The sequence below is a fragment of the Papilio xuthus genome, unplaced genomic scaffold (genome assembly GCF_000836235.2).
Source record: "Papilio xuthus unplaced genomic scaffold, Pxut_1.1 DF827679.1, whole genome shotgun sequence".
NCBI lineage: Eukaryota > Metazoa > Arthropoda > Insecta > Lepidoptera > Papilionidae > Papilio > Papilio xuthus.
Window position 1 is genome coordinate 2066372 of NW_013530970.1, and position 15774 is coordinate 2082145.

The 15774-nt window shown below is 31.3% G+C and overlaps 6 protein-coding genes across 9 annotated transcripts; 1 reads left to right on the forward strand and 5 right to left on the reverse strand.

The window, feature by feature from the left end:
- Positions 1-112: 112 nt before the first annotated feature.
- Positions 113-5358, forward strand: HDAC3 (histone deacetylase 3). Its single transcript, XM_013312266.1, has 7 exons — positions 113-725; positions 1018-1206; positions 1843-2117; positions 2441-2628; positions 2939-3079; positions 3850-3968; positions 4122-5358. The coding sequence occupies exons 1-7, from the start codon at positions 485-487 to the stop codon at positions 4280-4282; spliced, it is 1314 nt and encodes a 437-aa protein (XP_013167720.1). The 5' UTR covers positions 113-484; the 3' UTR covers positions 4283-5358.
- Positions 5359-6810: 1452 nt separating this feature from the next.
- LOC106117633 (uncharacterized) lies at positions 6811-8811 on the reverse strand. Of its 4 annotated transcripts, none has more exons than XM_013312017.1 (3): positions 8496-8811; positions 8013-8134; positions 6811-7811 (listed from the first exon to the last, which is right to left on the reverse strand). In XM_013312017.1, the coding sequence occupies exons 1-3, from the start codon at positions 8669-8671 to the stop codon at positions 6865-6867; spliced, it is 1245 nt and encodes a 414-aa protein (XP_013167471.1). In that variant the 5' UTR covers positions 8672-8811; the 3' UTR covers positions 6811-6864. The 4 variants fall into 4 exon arrangements, with proteins under 4 accessions (XP_013167471.1, XP_013167469.1, XP_013167472.1 ...); XM_013312018.1 differs by having other exon boundaries at positions 6981-7065; positions 7563-8134; XM_013312019.1 differs by having other exon boundaries at positions 7016-7065.
- Positions 8812-9519: 708 nt separating this feature from the next.
- LOC106117687 (uncharacterized oxidoreductase MexAM1_META1p0182-like) lies at positions 9520-10578 on the reverse strand. Its single transcript, XM_013312091.1, has one exon. It carries the CDS (start codon positions 10286-10288, stop codon positions 9539-9541), a length of 750 nt encoding a protein of 249 aa, XP_013167545.1. The 5' UTR covers positions 10289-10578; the 3' UTR covers positions 9520-9538.
- Positions 10579-10720: 142 nt separating this feature from the next.
- On the reverse strand, positions 10721-11828 carry LOC106118008 (uncharacterized oxidoreductase TM_0325-like). Its single transcript, XM_013312560.1, is given in 1 exon segment — positions 10721-11828. A coding segment is annotated over 1 exon segment (756 nt). The 5' UTR covers positions 11507-11828; the 3' UTR covers positions 10721-10750.
- On the reverse strand, positions 11825-13006 carry LOC106118009 (uncharacterized oxidoreductase SERP2049). Its single transcript, XM_013312561.1, has one exon. The coding sequence runs from the start codon at positions 12847-12849 to the stop codon at positions 12097-12099; it is 753 nt and encodes a 250-aa protein (XP_013168015.1). The 5' UTR covers positions 12850-13006; the 3' UTR covers positions 11825-12096.
- Positions 13007-13791: 785 nt separating this feature from the next.
- LOC106117716 (uncharacterized oxidoreductase TM_0325-like) lies at positions 13792-14678 on the reverse strand. The gene has a single exon (XM_013312123.1). The coding sequence runs from the start codon at positions 14629-14631 to the stop codon at positions 13867-13869; it is 765 nt and encodes a 254-aa protein (XP_013167577.1). The 5' UTR covers positions 14632-14678; the 3' UTR covers positions 13792-13866.
- Between the last annotated feature and the right edge of the window lie 1096 nt (positions 14679-15774).

Genomic DNA, 15774 nt, shown 5'->3' on the forward strand with positions numbered 1-15774 from the left:
TGACGAATTTATGCTGTTTGCAAAAACAAAATCTCTGTAATAATATTTGGTTCACAGCGTTTATATGCTTTTTTGATGAAGTGTCATTTCTATTTTAATTAGTCTTTGTTGTTTGCTTCCTTGCTCCAAAGTAATGAACATTTTCCAAATAAGATATGACCTAAAGGTCTATGTTACCAGGTCATAAAATTAAAAAAAACCTGCTTCCTTTCCTGTCAATGTCAAACAAAAGTGATTATTTTCGATACTTGCCTACTTCTGCGTGATATTTTAAATTTTTTGCTTTAATTACCTTAAGTATATATTAAATTGTAACTAAACTATCATGTCTTCATATCAAATATATTCATTATTACGTAAGTGGAAGAAAAAATGAAAAGTAAATCATGTTAGGTGATATTCAACTGACAAAGCGTTTAATAGTTATTGCATTGGTTCTTAGCGTTATTTTAATTTTGAAAGAGTACGTATTCGACTTTTCAATATGAGTCAGTCTCGGGTGGCATATTTTTACAATGCGGACGTAGGAAATTTCCACTATGGTCCTGGTCATCCAATGAAGCCACATAGGCTAGCAGTGACACATAGTCTTGTGTTACATTATGGTCTTCATAAGAAAATGCAGATATACAAACCTTACCAGGCCAACGCACATGATATGTGCCGGTTTCACAGTGAAGATTACATAGAATTCTTGCAAAATGTCACACCACAGAATATTCAAAGTATGTACATTTTATTACTAAACTATATATATTGCTATTTACTCACTAGTTTATTGGGTCCTGAATAAGACAGTCTCATTCTCATTATTGTTAGTCAATTTCTACTGCAAAAACATAAAGTTACAATAGAACAAGCAGGTTGTAACTAAAAGCACAAATTCTGGCTGAATGCCTTATAAACAATACAGTATCAGTCATAAAGGCTATTGGTTATTACAACGCCAATTTGTGTACCCAGTTGGCTACTTACAAACACTTAAAAGTAAAAATAAATAAAAAATTTCTATTTCAGCATATTCTAAAGACTTACTTCACTACAATGTAGGTGATGATTGTCCAGTATTTGAAGGTCTGTTTGATTTCTGCTCAATGTACACCGGTGCATCTTTAGAAGGTGCCATGAAGTTAAACAATAATGTATGCGATATTGCAATTAATTGGTCTGGTGGATTACATCATGCAAAGAAATTTGAACCTTCCGGTAAGTATATTAATACTAGAAAAAAATTAATTCATAATAGCTTGATAATAAACCCCAGTAGGATATTAATGTGCTTTCTTATTATAAACTTCTCTTTAACCCCTTGGGTACGGATTTATTTGACAAAATATTTGTATGTGGAATGGAAACAATTTTATTAAAAGTTTAATTTTTGGTTTGACTTCTTAGACATGACATCCAGTCTTAGGGGAAAAAAGTGAATGTCGTGTCTCAGACGTCAAATGTACCCAAGGGGTTAATAATGCAAATATATGAAAAGAACTTCCTGTTGAGTGCTTTCTTCACAGTATTAAAACACTTAGTAAGTAGACTGTTCTTCCAGACTATTGTTTTTTCTACATTTTACAGTTGTACCTAATTTCACCTACATCTGTCAAGCTATTTGGGAGATGACTTCTAACAAACAAACATCCATCCAACCTTTTGCATTTATAATATTAATAAGATAGATATTATTTGCCTAAAGACTTATTGAGGGTATACTTTGGCAATTTACATATAGCATATCTCATTTTACCATCATGCTTAAATTTTTTTGAATTAACCAATTCTTGTACCCTCTTATATCATTATCTCTTATGTAACATGTTGTAAATGTGAATGTAAATTTTCCAGGTTTCTGCTATGTAAATGATATTGTTATAGCAATATTAGAATTACTAAAGCACCATCCTCGTGTATTATACATTGATATTGATGTCCATCATGGAGACGGAGTGCAAGAAGCATTCTATTTAACTGATAGGGTGATGACAGTTAGCTTCCATAAGTATGGAAACTATTTCTTCCCGGGTACAGGAGATATGTATGAAATTGGAGCGGAAAGTGGAAGATATTTCTCCGTAAATGTACCATTGAAGGAAGGTATAGATGATCAGAGTTATGTACAAGTAAGTAGATTATTTACTCAAATCGTTTTTTTTTGTATCAGGGTTTTATTGTTTTGTGGTGTTGCCTTACTATAAATATTTTTTAAAACAAAATTTATAACTTGAGAGCCAATATTATTATTTTTTTTATCTATGTTGGTGCCTATCCACCTCTTGAGTTGATCTTTTAAAAGTTCATGGCCCAAATAAATGCAGCAAAGACCTCTTTTGAGATAAATTATTTTTTTCTATAGTATTTTAAGCTTAGGTAATGAACTTTGTGCATAAATCATGATTTTCTCTAATGTAAACATTCTTTATATCATATATGTTATTTTTTTCAGGTATTCAAACCTGTGATATCAAATGTGATGGAGTTTTACCGTCCTACTGCTATAGTATTACAATGTGGGGCTGATTCCCTAGCAGGAGATCGTCTCGGTTGCTTCTCGTTGTCCACAAGAGGTCACGGTGAATGTGTCAAGTTTGTGAAAAATTTAAATGTACCTACATTAGTTGTAGGTGGAGGAGGGTAAGTGAAAGTTACAGTAAGTTTGAATTATTAACTAAATTAGTAAGGAAATAATGTAAGTTTATTGAACAGTCAAATATTTAAACAATAGATATAATAAAGTTAACACAATGAATGTGACAAACTTTAGGCTAAGTGCTTTCTTTGTCTAGACACCTCAAATCCGACGAAAAATGTTTTTTTAAGGCAAAAAATTAACTATTTATTATCTATGCAGATTTGGATTCTTTATATAGTTTTCTTATTCCATTTAAGATTAATAAAGCTTATAATAACATAATTTATAAACATGTATGTGAAATTCTTTTAGCTATACATTGAGAAATGTTGCCAGATGTTGGACGTATGAAACCTCATTGTTGGTTGATGAGAATATATCAAATGAACTACCATATACAGAGTATTTGGAGTTCTTTGCGCCAGATTTTCAGTTGCATCCTGAAATCACCAGGTATTGTGAAATATTCATACAATCATCCCTCCAACACACACAAACACATACTGTAAAAATTAGAACCTCTTAAGCTAGGTTAAGACCTAGGTTAAGAGAAAGCAGTACCTTCTGTAACACAGGTCCTACCATAGGAGCCTAAGGAATTGCAAAATTTTGTCGATTAATAAAGATTTTTTTTTATTTTATTATATAATTATATTCACATACATATAATTTGTGTTTTTATTAAAATGTTTATTATTGTATCCAAATTTAGTTACATAGACTGAACAATAAAACTACAGAGAAAAAACTATATATAAAGAGATTAGAAATATTTTTTTATAAGTTACTAGCTGTCGCCCGCGACGTCCGTCCGCGTGGATATATAAAAAAACTTAATTCGTGTAGCTTATGAGTTCTTTCAGACTATATTTACGTATACAGACTATATGCCAAATTTAATCGAGATCCGTTCAGCCGTTCTAGAGATACCTTCAAACACCCATCCGTCCATCCACATCACATCCATCTAAATATTCGCATTTATAATATAAGTAAGTTGAAAAAAAATCGAAATAAAAAGAATAAATAGTATCCTATGTCCGTCTCCTGGCTCTAAGCTACCTCTTCACCAATTTTCAACCAAATCGGTAAAGCCGTTCTTGAGTTATAAATAGTGTAACTAACACAACTTTCTTTTATATATATAGATATTTTTGTATAATTGGAAAATATTGAATATAATAATTTTAATACATAATAAAAATATGAATGTAATATTCCAGGCCTGATAACACAACAAATGCGAACAGCAAGCAATATTTGGAGGCCATCACTAAGTATGTGTATGACAACCTAAAAATGTGTCAACATTCCCCTGCTGTTCAGATGTCACATATACCAGGTAAAATCATTTTTAATTGACTCATTTTTGACAAAGTAGAGAGAATTTGGTCTCAGAAACCTGCTATTAGTGCATCATTTTTATGTGTTGTATGGAAACTTCCTAAAAGAATTAAGAATAATCAAATTTGAAAATTCTGTTACTTTATTCCAGGTGATTTCTTCCCAGAAGATTATAAAATCAAAGAAGAACCGGATCCAGATGTTAAGATGACTCAAGATGAAATAGATAAATTTGTAGAGCCCAAGAATGAGTTTTACGAAGATGATAAGGATAACGAGAAGGAGACAGTTGTAGAGAAGAAGGAACCATAGCATACGGCCGATTTGACTGATCCTTTAGTCATTTGACACATAAAGGGATACAAAAGATACAGACATTTGTTTATGTAACCTCTTTAGTGTGGTGATAGTTTAGTGATTAGTGCAATCGTTCAAAGTGAAGTGTAGTGACAACATTATCTGACCTGGCGATACACTGTCAATGTGGTTAGTATTCAGAAAATATATAATACCTGCTAAGCATCGGTTTCTGAGACTAAAATCTCTGTACAAAATATATCGTCATCGCTTACATGATCTTTGACAAAACAGAAATAACAATATGTTTTAAATGGAGATTTTGGTCTCAAAAATTCACAGTTATGCATACCCGTGAGTATGACAAGTTGTAGTACTTTTTTATTCTATTAGGAGATGCTAGCATCTATAGTAATTTATAGTCAAACAAGGATATGTATTCCAGTGATATGCCCTGCTATTGTCGTTAGTTCTGTCAGAAAATATGTAAAACCTACAGGGGAATAGAAAATGGCATAAAATAAAAAATTATATGACAGCTGCAGTATGAAAAGGACTACGTGATACGTTTTTGACATTGACAGGAGGGCGCTAGTGTGCTGTCTCAATTTAGTTTGACTTACGCCTATTGGGTTAGATATCCTTGTCAGTCTATATTTTATTTTAGCTCACCAGGTCAAATAAGTTTTTGACTATACCAAGAGAAAGGATAACTGGCAATACAAAAAAAAAATAATTTACAATTGAAAAGCAACAAGAAAGTATTACGAAAATGATATTTAATTATTAACTTTTGCATGAAATCGTCTGAAATTTTAATGATTGTTGCTCTGGTTTCTACACTCAGCAAGTCAATAAGCTATCACCATTTAGATATAAGTTTTTACAATAGAAATAGGTAAATAGGCATAATTATTGAAACTTTTATTATTTTAACAACATTGTATCATTTAAATATGGCAACATTATTATTGCGACAATTTTAGACCTATTATTTTTAATTTTATATCTAATTTTTATAGATTAGGAAACAATCCAATGCATTCAATTTCAATAATATTTTATTTTTTAATTTCATGACTTATTTTACTTTATTTTTTTTATTTTAGTAGACAGCCAGCATACTGTTGTTTTTTAATCACTTCTCACAAAAAAAACTATAAACATTGTATTTATTGCATATAAATTGAATTATTTTAATACATATGATAGTGTAAGTTACTGCAAGTGATTGGGTTATTTTAAGTGATACTATAATTTACTGTAGAGACAAAAACTTATTGACATCTCTCTCATTCTCTATGAAAAGACAGCGATGAGAATATGTTTTTAAAGGAATGTTTTAGTGGGAAAAACCTTTAGTGTGTTACATAAACAAAGTTAAAAGTAAAATGTGGATCAGTCAAATCGTTCTTAAAACTTCTTCAATATTTATAAGATAGTACTTAGTCTACAAAGATGTTATAAAAAATGTTGATAGAGTTTTTAGTAAGAAAATGCAATAGATAATTGACAGGAAATGTCATAGATAAGAATTTTAAGGTTAGTGGTTAGTTTTAATGGTAGAAATTGCTAGAAAAAATCGCAACTAGTTATATTATCAATAAGAATAGCCAAGGTGATTTAATTCGTGATCCCCTGACCATCAAGATGTAAACACAGGAGTTGGAACTGCTTGGCAACAAATGTATTTAATGTAGAGGGGTTTATACCATTAATATTTTAATGTAGCCATAGAATTATAACTCATACATATTTTACCTTTGGATTGATTATTTATACAAGTTTGATGTTCAATCGTAAGATGATTTTAGAAATGGCAAATTACAACAAAAATGTCCTTCGGAGACCTAACATGTCTCTTATGTGCTCCAAATACTCCATCTAGAGGTATCAATGTTAGAACTTGCATTATATAAAACAAAGATGATATATAACTTACTGTGTTAATGATCACGAAATAAACCTACAGTATATTAATATTTTTGTAGGCAAATCTGTAGCATCTTCCAGTAACTTTTTAAATATAAATTTGCTTCCAATTGTTAAAGACATGTGATTTAGAAAAGCTTACAAATTCACAACCTAATTTTAGATATAGGATATAAAATGTTTCATTCAAACCTTTTTATATAGTAATGAAAAGTTCACTATTATTTTATGTTAATAATTTTATTAGTGAATTATTTTATTCTTTGGTAATGTTCACAATTTTCTGTACTGGTTTTAATGTATTTATGGGTGATTAATAATTAATCAGGTTTTTATTTTATAGTTTTGAGTGTATTGATAATCGAATTAAATAATGTTTATATTATAAAACTTTTTTATCTCCCTAATGTAGTTAAATAATGACAAAGTTTAGGTTTTTTTTTCTTGGTGGATACTTTCTATCCACCTTCTGTTTTTCCTCTGACTCTGGGTGAGAGACCTTTTTTTAGCTTTGTAAACTTTGTTTACATACATTTGTAATTTATCATTGTTTGCTGCTTAGACAGAGTTTAGGTTATAAGTAGGAAATAAAATAAAAAAAACTTTTTCGTAAAATAACCTTATATTTATCTATAAGCGAAACACATAAAAATACATATTAAAGGCTAATAACCACCAAGCTTGATATCCAAGTTGTTTTCACATATGTATTTCTGCATATCGCTTATGTCCTCGGTAAAATCTACAGTGAACATCTGAAGGTGTTCGCAATGCTGTATCACTTGTTTAACTACCTCCTTTGATACTTCCAAAGTACAGTCCAACCATAGACAATTTAATTTTTTTAATTTACCTTTTTGTATCAACTGTAACAGAGTGTCATCAATATTTATTTTCGTTTGATATTTTAAAATCAACTTCTGTAAATTATCTGTGCAGTCAAGGAAGAATGTCAAAATACTGTGGATATTGTAGTTATCATTACCTATTGTCAAATTTCTGAGCTGTCTAAATATATTGTCGGGTTTTTTAAAATATCTGGGTGTGACTAAACATTTAGACTGGGTCATGAGACAAAGGGTGACTAGATTGGGACAGTGTACACCAATAGAGACTATCGCTTCTAAAGTTAGAGAATGTTCTATCTCCCAAAGAGAGAAATGGGTCAAATAACTTCCTTTGACAGCTAAGAGCCGTTGCATAGAGTCAGAGTAGAAAAAAAATGATAAATCTAAACGTGTTAATCTCAAATCACTTAATGCAAGTTGCTCTAAAATAGCATCTTTATTATGAGCTGATAGATGAGTGACGGATAGTTCCTTTAAATAGGGACAGATTTTAATTAATTTTTTGATACCCTCACCTGAAGCAAAGTGGCAATTGATTTTTTTTAAACTTAAAGGACCAATATCTACAACGGTTGTGATTAAAGTGGCTCCAATATCGCAAGATTCAATCCTCAACTCTTCTAAATAAGGAAGTTCACTGATCAACATTATAATGCCAGCTTGTGAAACGCATCGTCCTATTCTATTGGCTCGCTCGTTACGAGGTGGATCCATTGCAAGTATGCGTAACTGTTTTAAATTCACTATTGAATATAGACCAGCATCTGAAACGTTTCTAATTAAAACGGAAGCGTTGATAAGCGATTTGCCAATATCAACTTTTGAAACAATATTAATCTCTTCAAGTAGCAAGCAATTTGAACCGACAATTTGTAGAATTTCATCTGTACAGACAAATTTAAGATCTAGAACAACTAAGCGAGTGAAATTTGGGAGGTTCTGTATCCAAAAATGTTGTGGTATACCATTGTCTAGATCACATTTGCGGAAGACTGTCATTTTAGGATGTGTCAAAACATGAAGTTGTATTCGGGGATCACCACGATACTGGCAACAGGTTCTTTCTAAACAAAGAACATCGAACAACCTGAAAAAAAATGGAATAACTTAACAAATAAAATTTTAACTGAATTAATAGTTAATTTTTTTTAAATTAAATTTTATTGCCACATTAAATGTTAACTTAGGCCTTTCAATGTTTGTATTGTTTACGCTATTTATTTTGGATGCTAAAAATATTTCCAATTAATATATTTAATGGCAAAGCTACCGCTTTGAATAACAAAGAGACAAAAAGCAATATCATAAATACGGAGTTAATAAGGTACTGGTATTTATTTATTCAGTAGCTGTATTTTTTATAATTTCGTATGTTATTGTTAAAAATAAAATAAACGATATGGTAAACATTCCATTGATATCGAAAAAGAAATTATGGTAATAAATACCTGGCAGGTAGCATAGACATCAAATGGCATTTTAATGCATACGCCTCCCGTTCACAATCCCCAAATTTATTTTCTGGATAACTCTTTTCAATAACGTAACAAGCTGAATTAATTAAACTAATACAAGTCTTAACGCATAATTTGAACAAGGTATTGGGCTGTTTTCGAGGTGACATTTTAGTTTATGTATAAAAATTACACGTATTTAAAGTTAAGGGACAAATATGATATCTACAACAAAAGGTTTTCCATTTCACAACATGCAACAATTAATAAAAAAAACAAGATCACTTTTTATCGCCATTAGCCATTTCTAAAATTGACATTTATTGAACAAATGACAAGTGTGAAATGACATTTGACTAATTGTTGCCAAATGTATAGTAAAGAGTAAATAAAAGAAGAGCATTCATTTATTTACTCTGTGCACTTAATTTTATTTCAAAAAAAGATTTGGCATATTATAATTTTTGTTAGGAAAGTAAAATATTGATTTATTAATATTGACAAGTTAAAGACGTTTAATTTTTTATGTTGTCGGTTTTTATATACTTTACCGTGAGATTGCACTGCTGCAACTGCCATACAATTTTTTTTTCTAAGTGTAAGTGAGAGTAACAAACAATAATTTTGTAATGCAATCAAGTGTACCATTAAAATTTGTTTAACTTTATTAATTGGCTTGGATAAATTAAAGTTTGTAGAGCCTCGGAAGAAGGGAAATAAATGAGTTTTTAGTCAAACTTACAGGTTTTTATAAGTAGTAGTTTAACCTTATATAAAATACACAATAATTGATAAAACAATTGTAAGTGTTCTTAAGATTCCACTTTAACTTAACGTTATACCTTGTTTTGTTAAATAGGTACACTAATTTGTAAAATGTTTAGATATGTATCATCATGGTCTCTTGCGTAGTTAGTTGCGTAGTTACCTATTTACTGTCTGTAGTACAATGCGTTATTAAACTAAAATTAAAACGCAAGTAAGATTAGATTATAGATGAACAATCGAAATTCAAATAAAAGATTATTCATTGCATTTTATTTTAAAAGAAAACCATTGTCACATACATAGTTGGAACCAGTAATACCTTTTGCTTTATCACTAGCTAAAAATAAAATCAAATCTGCTATCTCTTCTGATCCTGAAACTCTTTTTAATGCTGTCAAAACTGATTGATCCGTGAAACCAACCAAACCGGAATTTTCTTGAAAATCTGTTACTACTGGGCCAGGACTGACTATATTTACTCGTACTCCGAATTCCGATAGTTCTGAAGCTGCACATCGGGTGAAATGATCAAGACCTGCTTTAGACACACAATAAGAAGTTAATATTGGTGATATTGGCATTAAAGACCCTAACACACTTGACACATTTATTATATTTCCCTTCGTTTTAATTAAATGTGGTGCTGATAATGCAGTTAAATGCATTGCAGCTCTTAAATTTGTAGCAATTACAGCATCGTAACTTGACATTAAATTCCCATCGAGTATGGTTCCAGATTTTGAGAATCCTGCATTATTCACCAGAACGTCAAGTCGTCCGAACTGCTTAATAGTTTCTTCAATAGCTCTCTTTGCTTCTTCATCTTTTGATATATCAGCTTTAACAATTAATGTTTTTTTACCGTATTCTTCACATTTTTGGTAAATATTTTTTAATTTGGTTTCGTTTCGTCCATTGATTACAACGTTTGCACCTTCTTTAGCAAATTCTATAGCAGTAGCTGCTCCAATTCCTGAACTTGCACCACTGATAAAAACAACCTTGTCTGCGAAAGCCATTTTTAGTCGACTTCAAAAAGGAGGAGGTTATCAATTTGTCTGTATGTTCTTTTTTTTAGTGAATCTACGTAGCAGTTACATAAGCTAATGTGTCAAATGTAATTGTTATTTTACTGTCTTTTATCTTAAGTAGGGGTATTAGTGTGACATTAATAAGATAAAGTGCGTTTTTGCAAAAAGCTGTGTGTTATCGCAATTCGGCTACAATTTCCTTATACCCGATATAAAGTTAATTGTCTTGTTATTCGAGAATATTCTTTTTAAAACGAATAATTTAGTGTACTATTTTTAATTGTTAACCTAAGTATTGGATCTGCGGGAGCTACAAGCGATGGACTGGCAGGAGAAGGCGCAAGACAGGCGACTTTGGCGATCTCTTGTGTCGGAGGCCAAGACCCACTTTGGGTCGATGCGCCAGCGGAGTAAGTAATTAACCTAAGTATTGACTTGCAGTTTGTATTTTTATTTAATCAGATAACCATTGTCCGATACATAATTAGATCCTGTAATACCTTTAGCTTTATCACTTGCTAAGAATAAAATTAAATCAGCAATCTCAATTGAATCAGACACTCTCTTTAAAGGTGTATAATTTGCACGCACATTTCTATTACCTTCTCCCAGTCCAGCATTCTGTCTAAAATCTGTTTCTACAGGACCGGGGCAGACTGCATTCACACGAACACCTAATCCAGACAGCTCCAAAGCCGCACAACGAGTAAAATGATCAAGAGCAGCTTTGGATACACAATATGAAATAATTTGTGGTAAAATTGGACAACTACTACCAGCTACACTTGAAACATTTATTATATTTCCTTTACTTTTAATAAGATGAGGTGTTGCTAACTGAGTTGAATGCACCGCTCCTCTCACATTGGTAGCCATTACAGAATCGTAACTTGATAATAAGTTTCCATCAAGTATACTTCCAGATTTAGAAAACCCTGCATTATTTACTAGAACGTCAAGTTGTCCGAACTGTTTAATCGTTTCTTCAATAGCTGCTTTTGCTTATTCATCTTTTGATATATCAGCTTTAACAATTAATGTTTTTTTACTGTATTCTTCACACTGTTGATAAACATTTTTTAATTTGGTTTCGTTTCGGCCATTAATCACAACATTTGCACCTTCTTTAGCAAATTCGACGGCCGTAGCTGCTCCTATTCCTGAACTTGCACCACTGATAAATACAACTTTGCCTACGAAAGCCATTTTACTGTTTCGATCCAGAAGACACTTTATAATCTGAGCATGAAACTAGTCTTATCTATATAGGTTATGAATAAGGATAAGTAACTATTATGAAAATAACACGATAACAAATCTTTATCATTACTGGTTTCACCCCTCGGCTTTGCTCTTTATTATTTTTTCAATGACAGATCGTTAAAGTACTGTGAAAGATGCAAAAAATTGTTTCTTTTTGGAACTCGGAAACTGTTTCTGTAAAGTTATTGTTGACTAGCGTGCACCTGCGAATTCGGTTCGGTATTAAAAAAATAAGTTAGTCTATGTTATCCTATGTGTTATTGTAAATTTATGTCTGTTCCAAATTTTAACCAGATACGTTCAGCTATTTTGGAATTACGTGGTTAACATCCATCCATCCATCCAAGTAATTAGTCCTTTTAAAATCTATCTTAAGATTCAATATTGTTGGTACAGTTTAGAAAAAGTTAAAGTTAAAAAAAGGATACGAAAACTCCAAGTGTTGCAGAAATATTATAATTGTACGTACGTATACATAGTAACAATTTAATACACTAATTAATACATTTTTCTTATTTAAGACAATATTACTGTTATTTAATTAGACAGCCATTGTCGGACACATAATTAGAACCAGTAACACCTTTAGCTTTATCACTGGCTAAAAACAAAATCAAATCGGCAATTTCAATTGATTCAGATATTCTCTTCAAGGCTGTAAGATTTTCCCGTTCAGTAATATCTTCCCCTACTCCAGCATTTCTTCTAAAATCAGTTATAACTGGTCCAGGACTAACAGCGTTAACACGAACACCATATTCAGATAATTCTAATGCAGCACAACGGTTAAAATGATCTAAAGCTGCTTTAGAAACGCAGTAAGAAATTAATTGTGGCTTCACTGGCATCGAACTTCCAGATACACTGGATACATTTACTATATTACCTTTTGTTTTGATTAAATATGGTGCAGCCAATGCTGTTAAATGCAATGCCGCTCGTACATTTGTACCCATCACTTCATCGTAACTTTTTAATAAATTCCCATCAAGTATGCTTCCAGGTTTCGTAAACCCTGCATTGTTTACAAGAATATCCAGCCTTCCAAATCGTTTAATCGTTTCATCAATAGCTGCTTTTGCTTCATCATCTTTTGATATATCAGCTTTTATAATTAAAGGTTTTTTTCCATGTTCTTCACATTGTTGTGAAACTTTATTTAATTTAGTTTCGTTTCTTCCATTAATCACAACGTTTGCACCTTCTTTTGTAAATTCGATAGCAGTAGTTGCTCCAATTCCTGAACTTGCACCACTAATGAATACAACTTTATCTTTAAAACTCATTATGATAGCTACACTTCAGACACAGTTTGGTACGTTATAAACAATGTATTGAATTGCATTTAAATAAAAAAAATAACTATTTATCTATTGTTATTAATGCTATCTAAAGTATCATTAACCTCGTTAAGTCATATCTACGTGTCAATACTCGTACGGGCAACATTTGCTTTATCTGTATTCTACTTGAAACGAGATATAGATAACATAGATAAAATTATCTTAAATGTTATTTAACATTTTAATTATATTAAATTATATTAACTTTTTATGGATATTTTAATAACGGTATTTGCAATTGATTTAAATCATTATTAAAATAGCGCCGAGACTGAGATTCGTGTGTGTGGCGCCATCTGTGCTAGAATAACAGATTTATAATAATGAATTGTCACTAGGATTGTCTTTGGTATTATTAACTTGTACAGAATGTTGGTAGCATGACTCAGTTCGCAAGACGTGCCAATAGCTTAAGTTAAATGGTCCAGATTATCTATTAAGTGTTACAAGAAATAATAGTAAATTAACTAAAAATGTTTAATATAAAAAAGCTAGTTCAAAGTACAGCCAAGTTCTTGACTTACTTATACTATAAAGTGTTGCAGTACATTAGCAAATGTAGATTATTTAGTTTATCGTTTCAAAAGAAAGCTGTTAACCAAAAAAATTAAGATACCCTTTGCTTTATTAATGGTTACAAACAATTCTCTCTGCAAATATTCAGTTCAAAAACATATATGATTTTTACTTTAGTTACACAGTTACTCATCCTACTAATTTAAACTAAGACCACATGCAAAATTTTAAACTGTCGGAACCATCTGCTACAGTCCTTGTTTGGTGTCCCTTATTGACTAAACAATTTAACGTAGTACGAAAAGTTGCATTGTTTAATATATCAATATAAGTATAAGCCTTATTAAAGTAAGTAGATTTTAAAGAAATAAGGTAACAAACATTTTTATTATAAACTTTATTGGTTCAAAATATAAATCATTCTTACAATGTTTCAAGTTTCTCTTAGTGAACTAAAAGGAAGCCGTTGTCAGACAAATAGTTGGACCCGGTTATACCTTTTGCTTTGTCACTTGCTAAAAACAATATTATATCAGCGATCTCAATGGATTCTGACACTCTATTGAGTGCAGTAGGTATAGTACGATCAGCCATCAAATCTTCTAAACCAGCATTTATATGAAAATCAGTTGTCACCGGTCCAGGACTAATAGCATTCACTCTTATTCCATGGTTAGACAATTCCAATGCTGAACAACGTGTGAAATGATCAAGTGCTGCTTTTGACACACAATATGGCGTAAACTGCGGTAACAAAGGTACAGCTGTAGCCGCTACGCTGGATATATTGATTATATTCCCTTTTGTTTTAATCAGATGAGGCGCTGCTAGTACTGTGAGATGCATTGCACCTCTAACATTAGTTGCCATAATTTCATCATAACTTGCCATTAAATTTCCATCAAGTATGCTTCCTGATCGAGAGAATCCTGCATTGTTCACTAAAACATCTAGTTTCCCAAATGTTTTAATCGTTTCATCAATAGCTGCTTTTGCCTCTTCATCTTTTGATATATCAGCTTTAATAATTAAAGGTTTCTTACCGAATGATTCACATTGTTTGTAAATGTTCTTCAATTTTGTTTCGTTTCTTCCGTTTATAACGACGTTAGCGCCTTCTTTAGTAAATTCTATAGCCGTAGCTGCTCCGATACCTGAACTCGCGCCACTGATGAAAACAACTTTGTTTGAAAAAGTTTTGCCAGTCATTGTTAAATAGTGTAGTAGTCTATCGCGTTAACGATTGAATTATTTGAGTTTTTCTTTTGTCTTTTATATTATATTGTAAAAACCACTTCAGATATACCATAATATAGTTAACAAGTGCCACTTATTAATAATATCTTGTTAACAATAACTATTGCGGAAGCCGTTAGAAAATATTTTCAAGGACATTGCTATTGCAAAGGCCGAGCTCAACTATACTCGTAAATAAAACTGTGGGCCTAGCATGAATATTTGTGACATCCACCATCGACAAAATTTGTATTGAAATTTGTGTTCCATCAGGCGTAAAGTATACCAAAAATGTCATACCAATTTTGACATTAAAAAGGATACGAAGACGTTTGTTGCAAATATTCGTGCTAGACCCACTAATACCTATATGTACTACGATAGGTCGACAGTGAAATCCCAGAGTTATTTAGCTTTATGTAGGCTACCTAATTTTCAGTATAGACCTGTAATACAACACCTAGAACCTTACCAAAGCTCTCATTCGTAGAGTTAAATAAATAACAGAAGAATAATACATTTCAAATATTTGAACAATTGAAAGCGAACGTTGGTATGAAAGTTGGGTAAGAGCATTTTGACGTGTGCGAAATAAATCATAAGAACGTGAGAACTGATCCAAATGTTTCCTTGAGCTCTTATTCAATAACAAAAGACCATTTGTTTTGGCCTCACGTGCCGGAAACGGTTTTTAAGATATTTACAGACTTTTCATATTAAAAACCGTAATACTGGTAACATACTTTTTGATTCACAGGTTTCTGTGATCCAATTATTTGTAATTCTATTGTGTTGAATCAATTCACGATATTATGTATTGATGATTAACTTCTTTGGGCAAACTTAATTTGATTTTTTGTAAATACTGGCAGTCGCTAGGGACTCCGTCCGCGCGGATTTAAAAAAAAAACTTAGTAGTACATCTATGCCAAATTTTATCGAGATCCCTTGAGCACTTCTGAATATACCTTCTAAGAAAAATCCATCCATCCAAACAATCAAATTTATAATCTTAGTAAAATTTACTATTGTTTGAACAAAATTTGATTACTTGTATACTTTCAATTAAGTACAATTAATTGTTTTAAAATATAAACTGAAGAAATAATCAATGCA